This window comes from Metopolophium dirhodum, chromosome 8, assembly GCF_019925205.1.
Source record: "Metopolophium dirhodum isolate CAU chromosome 8, ASM1992520v1, whole genome shotgun sequence".
Taxonomy (NCBI): Eukaryota; Metazoa; Arthropoda; class Insecta; order Hemiptera; family Aphididae; genus Metopolophium; species Metopolophium dirhodum.
Window position 1 is genome coordinate 7,939,140 of NC_083567.1, and position 17,267 is coordinate 7,956,406.

The 17,267-nt window shown below is 29.2% G+C and overlaps 1 protein-coding gene across 2 annotated transcripts; it reads left to right on the forward strand.

Annotated features, from left to right (window-relative positions):
* The first annotated feature begins 9,821 nt into the window (after positions 1-9,821).
* On the forward strand, positions 9,822-11,776 carry LOC132950367 (uncharacterized). 2 transcript variants are annotated; one of them, XM_061021788.1, is made up of 4 exons: positions 9,822-9,981; positions 10,117-10,305; positions 10,446-10,647; positions 11,301-11,776. In XM_061021788.1, the coding sequence occupies exons 1-4, from the start codon at positions 9,922-9,924 to the stop codon at positions 11,585-11,587; spliced, it is 738 nt and encodes a 245-aa protein (XP_060877771.1). In that variant the 5' UTR covers positions 9,822-9,921; the 3' UTR covers positions 11,588-11,776. The 2 variants fall into 2 exon arrangements, with proteins under 2 accessions (XP_060877771.1, XP_060877772.1); XM_061021789.1 differs by having other exon boundaries at positions 10,446-10,638.
* Positions 11,777-17,267: the final 5,491 nt, after the last annotated feature.

Genomic DNA, 17,267 nt, shown 5'->3' on the forward strand with positions numbered 1-17,267 from the left:
GTATCCCGCCGGCCCAGTCCACCCCTGGTTCATATTGTAACCGAAAAATCTAAATAATCTATTATAAACACAGTTACATTTTACGGATATTATAAGTTAAAATGTGGACGAAATTACATATTAAAACCAAAAATAACGATTTTAGTTATTTTGTTGTAATTTAAAAATAGTAAGTATTCGCGGATTTATGAAACTTTTAGAGTATATTATTATAATTTATAGACACGATGACACTTTCAAATGTTATTATTTGGGCAAAAATGACTTTAACCTACTATTGTAGGTGCTAATGTCTAATAGTAAAATAAATTACTTTAATCTCAATATTATTTATTATTTAACGATGTCTTTGCTCAGAATCGTTTTTCGTTTGTTCGTTTTGTATTTTAATAATTTATATATAGATATATTATCATTACTAATAATTATAGTAGGTGTGTTTGTTTTATTTCACTAATTGATTTAATACTATACCAATAAATTATATATTAATTAATAATTTTTGAAACATTGTGTTCAAAAAAATAAAAATAAATGTGATTTTAATTAGTCTTGTAATGTACCTACCTATATGTAAAAAATAAAGAAATATAATAATAACTGTTGAACTTTTAGGGACATAATAGGTAACACATTCGTTTATGTAGTATTACACTATTTATATACCTATACGAGTATATGAGTAGGTATGTAATTCATAAGTGCACACGCGTCAGGTTAGGCAGTTGACCATTCCGTGAATATTACTTTTATGTGTGCATGGTTATACGGCCCTAATCCCTATGATATAGAATATAGATATTAGGTGAACAATAGGAGTTAAGTATGTGACACTAAATTAATAGCTATTAATAACTTATAATGTTGTATTTGGAAAAAAAAATACCAGTTATTAATTAAAATTGTATCTTATGACTATTATCAGTTATAAGTTATAACATATATTTCTATAAATTAAACCAAAACATATATATATATTTATATATATTGAGTACCCTATAAAGGTATGCACCTATTAATTATAATTATTCTACGAACAGGGACTGGAAAAACGACGACGACGTTTATATCTCACGTATTTTATACATTTCTAGTTCTAACTAGAATATGCGCCTACAACACTTGGATAGCACATTTTTCGTGACAAAAAAAATTTAAATTAAAAACTTCAAACTAAAATGACCAGAATTTTAAACAGAAAAAAACCTATTCAAAATATTTAGTTCATTAATGATGGATTATTCAAAGTGCACCAGGTTATCAATGTTCAAAAAGTATATACAAAAAATTCAACTAGAGTTACATAACAAAAAAAAAAATTGAAAGAGGGTGTTGGCGCCTGCAGGCAAAAGCATTTTAGAAAACAAAAAAAAATTAAAAAAAAATATTATTGTAGGAATACACATTAAAAAGTCTAAACAAAAAATTCAACTAGTCACATAACAAAATGATTTTAATAATTCGGTGTATATGCACGCCAACAATCTGAATAGATCGTGGTACCTTCCTGAATGTTGTTTTTGATCGCCGTAAGTAAAGTTCCTGTTTTTCTGTCAGGTATTTTTAATAAAAATGACTCTTTTGTCTCGCGACAAATTCCTCCGAATATCCACTGTTCGGGAAGTACCCTCCCAACATGATTTTTTCTTTTCGAAAACAAACTTTCATCAATTTCGACAATTTTCCCCGGTCCACCTATTTTCCCCTGTGGTTTATTTTCAATCGCCATTGCACATACTTCACGTAAGTAATTATTCCAGTCAATAACTGTATTTTCACTTATATTAAGTTCTTGTTCACACCACTTAATACTAGTCATTTCATTTGACCACCCATTTATAAATCGCACAGCAGTCGTAAACGATATTCGTGATTTCGCAAACCAATTACCATTACGTATATTTACGTATATTTTTAATATTACATTTCCAAAAGATTTCTTTTCCAAAATACAATTTTGCCAAGTGATTGTTCGGACAAATCCGTGCACTTGGCAACACTCCGCGTTCTTGGAGAAAATGAACAGCCTCCTTCTCGGATGATGGCAAATTAAAAAAGTGCATATTGACTAAACGATATATTTAACTAGACGTAGCGCTAATACGGAAAATAGGACGATTGTCGAATGACTGACGAAAATACGAAATAAAAACCATTGTACATCGAAGACAAAATTAAATTGTACATAACAATGATACAGATTACAGTTCGGGAATAACCAAACAGAAAGTGGTTAATGTCAACTAATCTGCTTATAGTAGGTAGGTACATTGTACATCGAAGACAAAATTAAATATTGTACATTACAACGCGGGAATATATATTTATTAATAAATTACGGTTAGCAACTATTTTAATCAGTAACCAGAGTAACCTACTATTATAACCAACGTTAATAGTTATCTTTCATCGATAATTTCTTCGAAATTAATAAATATAATATTTATATTCCATTCTTTACACATGCGGGTACCGGGCTTAACCGCTTAACCTTATGTTGGCTGTTACTGTACGACTTACGCTGATACACATGTAGTCCATATAAAGCTGAACATTATATTTCTAATTGAATTACCAACTTTTAAAACTTCTTCAAACTAACTTTCCCAACCACAGGACACCCACCCACCCACCCACCCATTAATATTTCTATGAATCACATGATTCAAATATACCTCTTTCGAGCCGCCACTGACAACAACAACACCTGCATCGGTTGGGTGGTGCCTTTGATCCGCCTCCTAGTCTTTGCCGTGTACTCATAACTGCATATCACGACCTGAGGTGACAACACCGCCAATACCAACCGTCTGCACGACGTAGAACTCAAATTTAAAAACGTTAGTGAGGGATCACCACAAAAGTATACTTTGTTTCCGAATTCATAATGTTAACATAACATTTTTTTTCTTAATCTATTTTTTCTGACCACTTTTTAGTTTTTGCATTTGTTGTACATTTTTTTTCCTTTATTACAATAATCGTTTTGGATAGTTTTTTTGGACTATTTTTTCAGAAACATTTTGGTCAAAACTCATCACTATAAACGAGAAGTGAATCTCGGTGTTAAACTATAAACATTTTCAAAATTATTGAATGTTATCAAATAATTATTATATTTTTAAATACGTGTCAGTAAATGTACAGTTATGTTTAGCAAATGTATAATATATATGGTTACGACTGCCATGGCGGTTGTTTTTTTTTTAAATATGTCAAGCGACCATGTCACAACGTGGCACACATTACTGATGGGTCTAATATCATAATCATCAAGTTACCGGAATAATTTAAAGCACACTTAATTTCTACATATAACACGCGTGTCTAAGACATTGCATACTCTGAGCCGTAAATCATAATGTTTTGAAAATTCCAATTCGTTAAATTATTATAATATTGATACGTTCTCAAATGAAAGTTTACGACTACATTTTTTTAACATTATTAGCTAATCTATAATTAACTTTATTGGTTACGCTACTGTTATACGTTTAATTAATCATTTTAAATTTATAATTACTTAGAAGTTAAAAATATGAACAATAATTGAATGAATATAATATTAAAACACAATGAAATGCAATTTTACATTATATTCATATTTTTGAATATAAAGTTTGAAAATAAATACGATGAAAGGAGCTAGAAAATACTGCAGGGAACAAGCAGTTTTATAAGAACAAACTTATTTTATTTACAATTATTTGTTTTCAATATTTATTTATTAGTATTATAAAATAATACGTTAACCTCTCGAAATCTGTGGGGGGGGGCAACAATTTTGGGCTCTTGTATAATCATCCATAATTTTGTTCCTATGAGAAACTTTAAGGCTCAGCCTGTAGAGGTGTCTGTTGAGAGATAACCTGATGAATAACATTCAGCTATTGAGCTATAATATAATATAACCTATATTTGGCGGTTGGTTTTGATACATAACAAAGTGGCTTCCATATGTGCCAAAGTTTCATAAAACATTAACTTTAATATCAAAAATAATTCTGCCCGTTAAGAGGATGCCAAACGGGCATTTAATGTCTCAGCGGTCTTACAAACGTATACAACATGGAAAATTGTACATTTACAATACCACCTTTTACTCTGTAATTTCTAAAACTAGAGCGAATTTACCTCTTATAAAGTTTAAAGGTAAGAATATAATCTTGGGAATATCCGAGGATTTTATTGATATTATTATTTTTAAGCAAGTTATGAATTATGATCATTTTGAAATGAACAAAAAATGTTAAGTTTAAAAATGGTTATAACTTGCTTCTTAATAATAATTTCAATAAAAGCCTCCTGGATGCCTTGGATAATAATCTTACTTTTAAATTTTATAATAGGTAAATAGTGAATTTTAGAAATTACAGATAAAATGTGTTATTGTGGACGTAAAATTTGACATGTTGTACGTTTGTGAGACGCAGACAACAAATGCTCGTGTGGCATACTTTTAAAGGGTTCAAATAACGTTTTCTACGAATATAAAATGTAATATAATATATCTATAGATAAGTTATATAATAATCAAAATCATAATAAATTGTATTATCGAGTAGTTATCACAATAGATTTATTTAATGTGTGTAAGCTATAAGCGAAGCATGTTTTTGATATTTAGTAAAATTATTTTGAATATGAATTTGGGGGGAAGTGACCCTGGGCCAAAGTAAATGTAAAGCAGGCCCGGCCCACCCAAGCCGGCCAAGCCTCCCCCTGGCTACATGCCCAATAAGTAGAGCTCAGGACTTTAAGTGCTTAAAATCTTAATAATTTGAGCGAGAATTTCAAAATACCAAGTCACTTAAATTACATCTGTTTTTATTTAATTATTCACATTTGTGAAATACGTACGACATAATATCCATTTATAAGAAAAACATAAAAATTACTCATAAGTATGTGATAAAAGCTATTCAATTTAAAATTCAGACATCACGGCCGAGAATCGCGTCGTCGCTGTTGGCGGAGCCTGGATGTCTGAGCACTGCGAACGTGACGTACATTACAATATAATATACAATATACATATTATATAGGTACGGAATGTAACGAACGCAGGGCCGGAGTTTGAGCAACAGTTCCCATTTAAATGTGCCACGCTCTACAGGAAAAAATTTAAGTTTTAATTACTCTTATAAACTTGGAGTTTCGACAAAATAAAAAATAAAAAAAAATTACACGGGAAAAACATATTTAAGAATTTATGAATTTTAAAAGTTCAACTATTAAGTTGTAATATAAAATATAAACATTATTATAAACATTATATATATAAAGATTAATATGACAATCATTAAATTAATAAGAAATAATTGTTTAAGTGTAATGTAAATACTAAATCTATTACATTTAGCGAGAAACTATCTTTATTTATCTTATTATTTAATATAATTTATGTTATTATTTATCTTAAGGGGGCTGCAGCAGGTTTGGTCAAAAGTCGAAACTAATATAGATTTGACCAATCTAAACATTAATTTTGTTTGTTATAATGTTTTTCAATATATATAAATTCTGTTTCATAAAATAAACCTTAAGGGGGCTGGAGGGGGCTCCAGTTAATGAAAAAAAGTGACTTTTAGACCAATATGTTAGACAAAACTGGAAGAATTTGGTTTGACAGATTTTAATTTGAAAACGGATTATGATTGACAAGTTTAATCGAGGCGATTTTGAATATTCCAATTATTGTTAGTGTCATAATGAATAATATAAATACAAAAATTATCATATTTTAGATTCTGAGCGAAGCGATGAATGTATTGATTTTACAATGATGTATGTTTTTTTTTTTAATTTTTTTTAATTTTTTTTTTATTTTTGTGTCTGTCATCACCTTTTAGGACAGTAAAAGTGCTTGGATTTTCTTCAATAGTAACTTTTCTGATAGGAAAGTGAATCTAGTTGGTACTTTGGGGGGTAAAAAGTAAAAATTTCACAGTAGTTTTCACAAGCGACGTGAAAAACAAAAGAAAAATTAAGGAAAAACGGGAATTTTTACGCAAAATCTGTTTTCGAGAAAATCGATTTTGGTTTTTGGTGTAACTCTAAAACAAATGACCGTAGGGACATGAAATTTTGACTGAATGTTTATATTAGCATTTTCTATACACCATAAAATTTACAAAATATTTTGACTCTTTTTGAGCTGTTTACGGACATTGTCAGTTTTCAATTTTTTTAGTTTTTTTTTCTATAAATATCAATACATTTTTATTTGTTGGGTAAAAAAGCGTGAAAATTTAATATAAGGCTCCTGATATATCGTTCTAATAGCAGTTGGAAAATATTAAAAATACATATTCACAATTTTTTTTTATAAGCATTTAAAGTTCAAATTTATCAAATTTATAATTTATTAATTATTTTGTGGTTAAAAATTTATAAATTTTATAAATTTTTAACTTTTATGGCTAAGGATTGAAAATTTAAAACAAGGCTCCACGTAAATAGGTTATATATAAATTACTTTATTCACAATAATATCATCAAATACACTTGGAAAAATCATAGGCTGACTGACCGTTTTCGCTCAGAATCGTTTTTCTTATACAATGATATTATATTATTGAATTCAAATTTAACACCATCCATTACAGTGACCCACTTGTAACCTACTGTACAGCAGAGCGACATCCACTTATCCACCTTTTTTATTCTTAGATATCACAGCCGAAAAAATTAATATTCAAAATCGCCTCGATCATTCTATACATAATCCCTATTATCGGGAATCTAAATATATTCAATATAGCATTACGTATATACCTAGTATACTATGTTCAATGAGATTAAAATTAGTAAGTATAGACAGTAATACAGTATAGTAAAATAAATTTAAAATGTATAGTTAAAAAGGTGGGTAAGTGGATGTCACTCTGCTGTACAGTAGGTTACAAGTGGATCACTGTAATGGATGGTGTTAAATTTGAATTCAATGATATAATATCATTGTATGAGAAAAACGATTCTGAGCGAAAACCGTCAGTCAGCCTATGATATTACCAAGTATATTTGATGATATTATTGTGAATAAAGTAATTTATATATAACTTGTTTACGTGGAGCCTAAGAGCCTTGTGTTCAATTTACAATCTTTAGCTATAAAAGTTGAACATTTTATAAATCTTTAACTACAAAATAATGATTAAATTATAAATTTGATAAATGTTGTCAAAATTCGATCTTTAAATACTTATAAAAAAAAATTGTGCCTAGTTTTAACAGTTGCCATTGCCATGATTGTTAATGAATGAAGTTAACTGTGTCGAATAATATTATTAAACTACACGTAGGTACAGTAAAAATGCCACTTATGATGAGTTATATGCTTTATTCGTCGCTGAGATATGCATTGTATTACATCGGATTTCGAATACTAAACAATCCTTATTATTTCTCGACGGACAGACAATATACAACCATCGCGAGTTATTGTAAATACCTATTAACGTGACATAACTGCAGAACAACCGTAAGGTCGTAAGATATTATAATTATACATACCTACTCTAAAAGTCGTGAATATTAGATATTATACTGAAGCAATCCCTTTGTATAGCACGCCCAGCTTTATGACAAATAAATGTAGATATTATATTATTATGTACTTGTCGAAGTCACGATAGTAGCGATATTTCGAAGAAAATTCAGCCAGCACATTCAACCCAATTTTTTTTCTTTTAATAATGTACTTATTTATTTATGTTCTGATTTCCTGAATTTTTAGTTAAGTAGGTACTCAGATTTTGAATTATATATAGCTAAAGAATGCTATACAGTTTTTTACTGTAAAATACAGGTGATTTTTGCAAAAAAAAATTATACATAATATTATATCAATAGGTATTTAAACAAGTCTGGGGATGGCTTTGATTGTTTGGACATTCTAATACCTGATTAATATTAATATATTAACATTTTATCGTTTGTTAAATCGTTATGAATATTATATGCTAGACTAAATATGTATTACATATTTCAATATTTTTTATATTTTATGTAGAACTATTATTAAAAATTATTATTTGTATTATTACCTACCTACTTAGAGTTTAATAATTAATAAGCTAATAATAATATACATAATATTAAACATTGTTCTATATATCAACTCAAAAAAAAACAAACGCCATAGGAAACTCCTTAAATTGTATAAAAAACGAAGTACAAATTGAAAATATATGCTTTCAGTATACCTATATGTATTCAAACAATTTCAAAAACCAAAATGAGAATAAATGCATAATTAAAGGATAAAACTATAAAAGGAGGGCGAGCAACGTGTTCAATAAATCGCTCTGTGTAGGCATATCACATAATAATTATAATAGTTATAATTATTAGTATAATGGTCTGTATTTAGTGTGCTGAGTTTCAGGTGTAGGTATAATACATTGATACATTGTACACGTATCAGCAGTGCCGGATCTAGGAAATTTGACGCCCGGGGCTAATAAAAATGCAGCGCCCTTATGTAGGTGGAGGTACAGTGTGAGCCGGGTGTCAGCACAAAACAAAATGTTTAAATGCAAATAAAAAGTATATTTTTATATTACAAATATTTTTATTGAAACCATTGTTTTCATATATACCGTGTGTACACGAAAACTGGGTACACTCTATAACTCACTTATACCTACATTACTCTGCAGTACCCTATACATATCTTAGGATTTTATTAGCGGGAGATTGGTGATCCAATAGCCTAGTTTCATGTCCTGCAACATAATTAAAAAAATATGTATAGAGTACACACATGGTTTAGTACAGAATATGTCAATATTGTACTTGAACTAATTAAATGCACATTACTCCAAAGTATTTGAAAGAATTCTTATAAAAATATAAAATATATTGACATTAAAATTTTCCCCAATAAGATTTTTTGGATTATAATATTATGTAGGTACAACTGAATAAAAATCGGACAATAATATGTCCAGGAATGAATTAATATTCGACAAGTTGTCAAGTTTTTATGATTATTATTTTTTGGATAATAATTATAATAGACTAAACCCAATGTATTTATGTACTAATAGTGATAAGTTTTCGGTAATTGTTTGTTTTTTACTCAAAAATCAATGTCTGCTCAGTTACTACCTGAACATTTCAAAAATAAGTAATGACCTTTTTATAATATCAACTTAAGAGTTAATAAAAACAAAACGTTTTAAATATCCCAACCCTGATCAAATTTTATAATTTAAATAAAAATAATATAACATAGTTTAATTTGTCATGTGTTAAAATCGCTTACCATTGGTTTCTAATTTTTGGAAAGAAATTGAGGGGTTTGATGGTTTCAATTCAAAACGAACTTTTTTCGTTTTTTAATTTTTCAGGACAGCTTTATTGTGTCTTTAATTTTTAAAATAAAAGTGAATGACTTGAACTAAAATTTTTTAACGTTTTTTTTTTATAACATTGAATATTATTTTTATATCGACGTGGCATAGAAATAAAAAAACACAGGTCCTAATTGTATTAGTTACATAGTTGAATAATATTTTGGAACAATCAATAGTGACATTATATATTTGCATATTTCCGATATATCCTATTATACTGGCATATTGTACTGTTGTACAGTGCACATGAGATATTTTTCGGTGATGTTTCGGTGGCCGGTACGTACACGGGCGTTCCAATAATCGAAACCAAAAAAGGATCATCGATGTATAATATAGTAGGTAAGTATACCCACCTATACAATCGGCGCCGCACGTGATTTGAGAAAATTTCGGCCGAAGAAAGTAGAAAGGGTGTCGTCCGCATTCTGCAGCGGTGGCCTCCTCGGTGGTACGATTAGGCATTCAGGTGGCGATCGATTATTCAGCTGACCCATCACATTATAAGCACGGGACCGCGTGTCCAGAGCGTTCATTCGTACGATAAACCTCCTCCGCGATGCATCGTCTTTCCGTGTTATGTTGCGCCGCTGCACTGTCGCTGTTCGCCGCCGCTCAGGTAAATAATAAAGTGCGACGATAATTATCGCAAAAAAAAAAAGCGACCACCATAATAATAATAATAATAATTATTATTATTTTTTACTATTTCCGTCGCTTTATGTTTATTAATATAATATTATTTTGTGTGTAGGCGACGGAAACCGCACTGGAATTCGGCGGAAAACTGTTGGACGACTGCGGTACCGATTGGTCGTGTGCCAAGCCCAAACTTCTCAAGTTCATTGGCCAGACCGCGGACAAGGCCGAGCTTAGGCTGACCAGGGACCTGTCGCTGAAACGCACCCACGACAGCAATGACGAAGATCAAGTCGCCAACTCGGTAAGATAATTTTATTAATAACACATAACACGAATTCGAGTCGTCCGCTTACCACGTTTTACTGCGTGGTCGTGCTTACCGGACGTATCGTGGTCGATAATAAATTATATTAATATCATATTATGCACACTATATCGCAGATTCCCAACGGTGAGGAATATAAAAAGGCCGTCGACGGTAACTCGGCGCTCCGAATGTTGGACAGAATCGACGACTTCTTGAGCACCCACGAGCTCCATGTCAGCCTGCCCGAAGAACTTGGATCGTCCGCTGGACAAGTGAAAATGCCACTGGTCGACCAAGGCCACTCCGCCGTCGCCCAACAAGGCCGAAGTAAGACTCGTGAGCCTATATCATATTATTATTATGAAGTAATGCGTAAATATTGGTCGAATAACTAAAAGCACAACAAGTATTCGAATACTTTATCATCAAAGTATTAGAAATATTATTTTAAAAATTGTATGCTCACGATCAATCCAGTCAATCTAGTTCATATTGCTAAATTGTAACTTCAAACTTTTTCGATACCTACTTTTCGAAATGAAATGTATTAATTATGCAAATGATGGGGGTACAAAACAAATACTTATTCAGTATTTCTTATAAAACTTATTTATATTTAAAAGTTGGATTACTGTGATTTTGACAGAATCGAATTAAACGTCACGTTTTGTAATCATAATATAAATTATTAAAAACAACGCTTTGAGGGACGATTTATTTATACAGATCTGAACTTTTATATTTTTCGATTACATACAGTAATATTATTATCAGCGTTGAGATATAAAGTATTTTTCACCTCGATGAACAAGATACATACCTATTCGGAAAACATGTATTCGAATGCTTTGTAAAAAAAAATGTTTGCACTATATTAATATGCGATGTTGCTAATACGACACTTTTGTTTTGTTTTCGGTTTCGTGATCGTAACGAACAGAACAAACCGAATTAGAATAAAAACAAACTAAATTCGACCCATTTTCCAGGCCGCGGTTTCGTCCGCAAAATAGTCATCCCGTTCCTCTTGGGCCTGAAGTTCAAGACCACCGTACTGATCCCGATCGCCATCGCCCTGATCGCGTTGAAGACGTGGAAGGCCCTAACCCTGGGCCTGCTGTCACTGGTCCTGTCCGCCGCAATGGTCATCTACAGGTTCACCAAGCCCAAAGTGGTCGGTGTGGAAATATTGCACTACCCGTCGCCGGTGCACACACACCACCACGACGGATACGCTCACGCCAGGGCATACAGCGCGCAACAGCCGGAACAGTGATGCACCACAGCCACTGATTGTGAACGGTTACGATCGAGCTGCTGACGCAGACATAATATTACATTATGTATTGTTTATTGATTTTATTTTTATATTTATTTTACGTTTGTAATTTAATTATTTATTTATTTATTATTTTTATTGTTTGGAAAAAAGAAAACAACGATTAAAATCTAACATTTTTTTTTATGTACCATTGAGTTTTATTGAAATCGCAAACATTTGAGTCGAATGGTATTACGCTAAATACAACGTTATGTTAATAATATTTGTATGAAACAAATTAATTATTATCTCAATTTCCCTTATACCTAATATATCGGAAAACTTAAATAGGAAATACTCGTAAAAGTTAAAGGAATCACAGATTATTATTTCCATAGATATACTATTTACTGTAGATTCTGAGTGAAATAATAGAGTATTGTTTACTATAATGCGTATCATGCGTACGGCAAATAACATTTTTTCGTGACGAAAAAACGCATACACCAACAGTCGTATTATAGATAACGTATGGCATATGACACAATTGACACATATGATATTGAGTACAGGTGTGATACTTTAAGCTAGTATTTATAGTTTTAGACATTTTACATCGAAAATAAGTACTTAAACCTTCTATCTTAAAATAATGTACTAATAAAGTGTAAATATATAAAATATATAATATATCAGTAAGATAGTAAGTAGGTAATATAGTAAGATATTTTTCAAAGACGACGAATTATCGTTATTATTTCCAATATATAATGTCAAATGTTATCTTGAGCAGAGGTAGATAATCCAAAGCAAGACGATTGATTATGACGAACGTTCTGTAAAATCTAGTTTGTACGTCCTTTTGACTTTTTTTATAGTTACAATTTATGCAGTACCTATAATTAATTGTATATTTGAAAAGTCTATGTGAAACATAAATACTGACATAATATATTATAAATAGTAAGGCTTATACAGCTATTAAATATATTAAAGTTGGATAGGTGTAATTTAGAGAAAAAAAAAAAACTTTGGAACGATGTCCTAAAAATGCATTTTTGATATATTTTCAAGGCCAATTATGGATATTTAAATATAATACTGTGCATAATAATATGTTATATATTTAAAAATGTATTATTAAAATATAATATGTAAGAGAAATAATCGACAAATGAAAAATGAAAAATATATATTAGTTAAACGTATGAGATAATTATAAAAACTATATGGATAATAAATAATTTAAGATATAATATTTAGGTATGCGTGTGTCTGAAAATTGCCAAAAAGAATATTTTTATCGTTTCGAATTAATTTACTCTAAAAAACATTGATATTTAAAAAAAATTGCCAAAATTAAGTTACTTGTCTTAAACAAACGTTTTTACCATAAACTTTTTTGTAAAAATTAGATTTAAGTATAATTTTCTATTTAAATTTTTTCAAAAAAATTTAATACGATTATACATTATTTATTTAAAAAAAAAATCGTTGTCGCGCACGTTTTCGAGAACCACTCTTAAGATTATTTTGGTTTTTTTTTTAAATGAAAAAGTATAAGCATAAGTATATATTAATTATTTCAACCCCTATATATGTGGCTAAAGGGTAGATCACGCATGCATTTTTTTTCAGCTCACGAAATACGAATATTATTTTTGCTTATTTAAATAGTCGCTTTTGGTTGCATATGTTGCATTACCTACTATTATAATTTTATTAGTAGAAATATGGCATTTACATTTTTTGACAAACATATTTTTTAATAAAACATATCTTTGGCACGGAGAACGTCGGGCAGGACAGCTATAGTTATATAATATATAAAAAAAATGTAATATTGGTTAGAACTGCAAAATTTATTTCATTTGTCAGGTCATTCTGGTACACCTTGTATAACTATAATAACTATAGTGCACTTAAAATTAATTGTCATAAAAGTATGGAGGTATATCAAAGAATTAATTCATATAATTACTTGTAGAAACGTATTATTTAATATGAATTATTCTTTATAAATAACTTGTAAAAAACCATGTAGTCCGTCTTTATTTTTACAAATCATTATCAACTTGTCAAGTTTTCATGGTTAAATGTGATTTACTTTAGCTGGTACCATTCCAACTATATTAATATTATATTTATTTAAGTAGACGTTATTTTAAATAGTTTGTTTTGATTAAATTATTGAAGTAGAAACAAAAGTCCCTCATTAAATTTCTCAGTCTTGTTTAAAATCTATTTATTTGGCACGAATTGCATGATTCAAAAAGCAACAATAAAACTATCATCCCAGGCCCAGGCTTTTCTTTGGAGGGGGTGGAAGGGCTGATGAAAATAATGAAACGATGTCCTAAAAATGCATTTTTGATATATTTTCAAGGCCAATTATGGATATTTAAATATAATACTGTGCATAATAATATGTTATATATTTAAAAATGTATTATTAAAATATAATATGTAAGAGAAATAATCGACAAATGAAAAATGAAAAATATATATTAGTTAAACGTATGAGATAATTATAAAAACTATATGGATAATAAATAATTTAAGATATAATATTTAGGTATGCGTGTGTCTGAAAATTGCCAAAAAGAATATTTTTATCGTTTCGAATTAATTTACTCTAAAAAACATTGATATTTAAAAAAAATTGCCAAAATTAAGTTACTTGTCTTAAACAAACGTTTTTACCATAAACTTTTTTGTAAAAATTAGATTTAAGTATAATTTTCTATTTAAATTTTTTCAAAAAAATTTAATACGATTATACATTATTTATTTAAAAAAAAAATCGTTGTCGCGCACGTTTTCGAGAACCACTCTTAAGATTATTTTGGTTTTTTTTTTAAATGAAAAAGTATAAGCATAAGTATATATTAATTATTTCAACCCCTATATATGTGGCTAAAGGGTAGATCACGCATGCATTTTTTTTCAGCTCACGAAATACGAATATTATTTTTGCTTATTTAAATAGTCGCTTTTGGTTGCATATGTTGCATTACCTACTATTATAATTTTATTAGTAGAAATATGGCATTTACATTTTTTGACAAACATATTTTTTAATAAAACATATCTTTGGCACGGAGAACGTCGGGCAGGACAGCTATAGTTATATAATATATAAAAAAAATGTAATATTGGTTAGAACTGCAAAATTTATTTCATTTGTCAGGTCATTCTGGTACACCTTGTATAACTATAATAACTATAGTGCACTTAAAATTAATTGTCATAAAAGTATGGAGGTATATCAAAGAATTAATTCATATAATTACTTGTAGAAACGTATTATTTAATATGAATTATTCTTTATAAATAACTTGTAAAAAACCATGTAGTCCGTCTTTATTTTTACAAATCATTATCAACTTGTCAAGTTTTCATGGTTAAATGTGATTTACTTTAGCTGGTACCATTCCAACTATATTAATATTATATTTATTTAAGTAGACGTTATTTTAAATAGTTTGTTTTGATTAAATTATTGAAGTAGAAACAAAAGTCCCTCATTAAATTTCTCAGTCTTGTTTAAAATCTATTTATTTGGCACGAATTGCATGATTCAAAAAGCAACAATAAAACTATCATCCCAGGCCCAGGCTTTTCTTTGGAGGGGGAGGAAGGGCTGATGAAAATAATGAACACGAATTCCACGACGCACAAATCCTTATTTAACTGTGCAGTTGGACACGTGCTATGTGCTGAGTGTAATATTTGTCGGAAGACCCAAACGCGTACATTAAAATCAGGTTTTGCGTAATTCTTTTACGACTGCGTCGCGTGTGCAATGTCGTAATAATTAAAAATTATATTCTGTCATATTTAATTGATGCGACTCAAAACTAGAATACTAAAAAATATGAACTAATGAAGTACTACCATCATCGTACTATAATAAAATAAAACATAATATACCTACTGAAATGTATTGAAATAATTATCGTCATTAAAAAACAACAGATGGATATTTATAGTAAATTATAAGTTATGCATACTGCAAATATTATGTATAGGTACTCCAGAAAAGCTATCAGCTGTACAGAGACGAAATTAAACAAGAAGGTATTTCAACGGTTACCTATTGTAAACTTAACTGCTTTAATACACTCATACGTCACGACGTCCTAATTATTAATGTGCGTCTCTTCATGAGACATTTTATATTGTCTTTTCATTGGACATTTTATTCACCATATTATTATAATATTAATTTCGACTATCGTTTTGTGGGAGTTATCGATGAAAGTTACAATTTACTCGAAGTGCATATTATACAGTGTGGTATTTCATTTTTTTTTTTATTGTAAACATTATTACGGTTACTATTGGTGAGTGAATCGTTCAATCGTGTCAATGACAATAGCGCAGTGTTTGTATCCTGTTCGTGTTATTTTTATTTGCAAATATTCATGATGTACTCTTAGACCCAAGTACCCATACAATAGTTTTTAAAATTATCCTTATCATAATTAATTTGAGATTGATGTATATAAATATATAACACTTTATACAGATTTTAAATTATAAAATAACTAAGCTCAATACACAACACGTCAATACATGACTTATGTATTATCATTCTCGTTGAATTGGAAAAGTTAAATATTAGTAGGTCACCACTTAACATATTATTTCAAAAATATTGTTTTTAATAAATTATTACCTTACAAACTATTTATAATTACTCACTACATTTAAAACTAACACATTGAAATAGCACCAAATCTTAAACATTTATAAAAATCATAAATTAATTTTGGTAGCATTCGTAAAATAGATCGTAAACAGTTTCAAATTGTTAGACAAAATAAACATACATAGTAGGTACGTATTCAGACATCAATCATTATATGCAGATTAAATGTATGATTTATTGAGTACAATTATACAGTACATAGAAAAAATATAAAGGAATTCGACAGTAAAAATAAACTAACGTATTCAATTTAGAGTCGATAGGAAAACAGACAAATATTTGGCGAAGTTCCAACTAAATCTGATAACGAAAGTGTAATAACTGTTGAATGGTATAGTTACAACCAAATGTTTTTAAGCTGTGAAGTCCACCTCAAGGGATCAAGGCATAAAGCTTAGGCGACTCAATAGTTAAACAATTAACTTAAAATAAAATAATAAATTAAAAATAATAACCGCTCAAACTCTACGGAAAAGGGAAATCAATTAATATAATTTGTAGAAATATAATTTAGTGTTACAGGATGAAGCTACTCGTAGGTATGTATGGCAATCGTGATGATATTACATTGTCGCATTTTCGCTGATCAATATTCACAACTGCACAATCGAAATTGGCCCTAACTCTATGTTCGTCAATTAATAATTCAATTTAGAACTTCCGTCAAACCCTTTCTATATTTTCTCTTGAAACAATCGGTAATTATTATGTGTCCATATAGAATATAGCACAGAATTATCTAAAAACGAATAAGTAGTTATAAATTTCTTTTTTTTGTACTCGACTATTTTCTAATATTATTTTTAACCTAGTATTTGTAACTTGTCAATTACAGTAAAGCATTATATTTGACGAGTTCATAACTTTTAAATATATATATAAAAAAAACTTTTATTTTTGATAAGTATTAAAATTATCGATAAGTATCTATAGGTATTATATTGTATGGTTTCCGTCACTTTTAAAACAAATCTATGATAA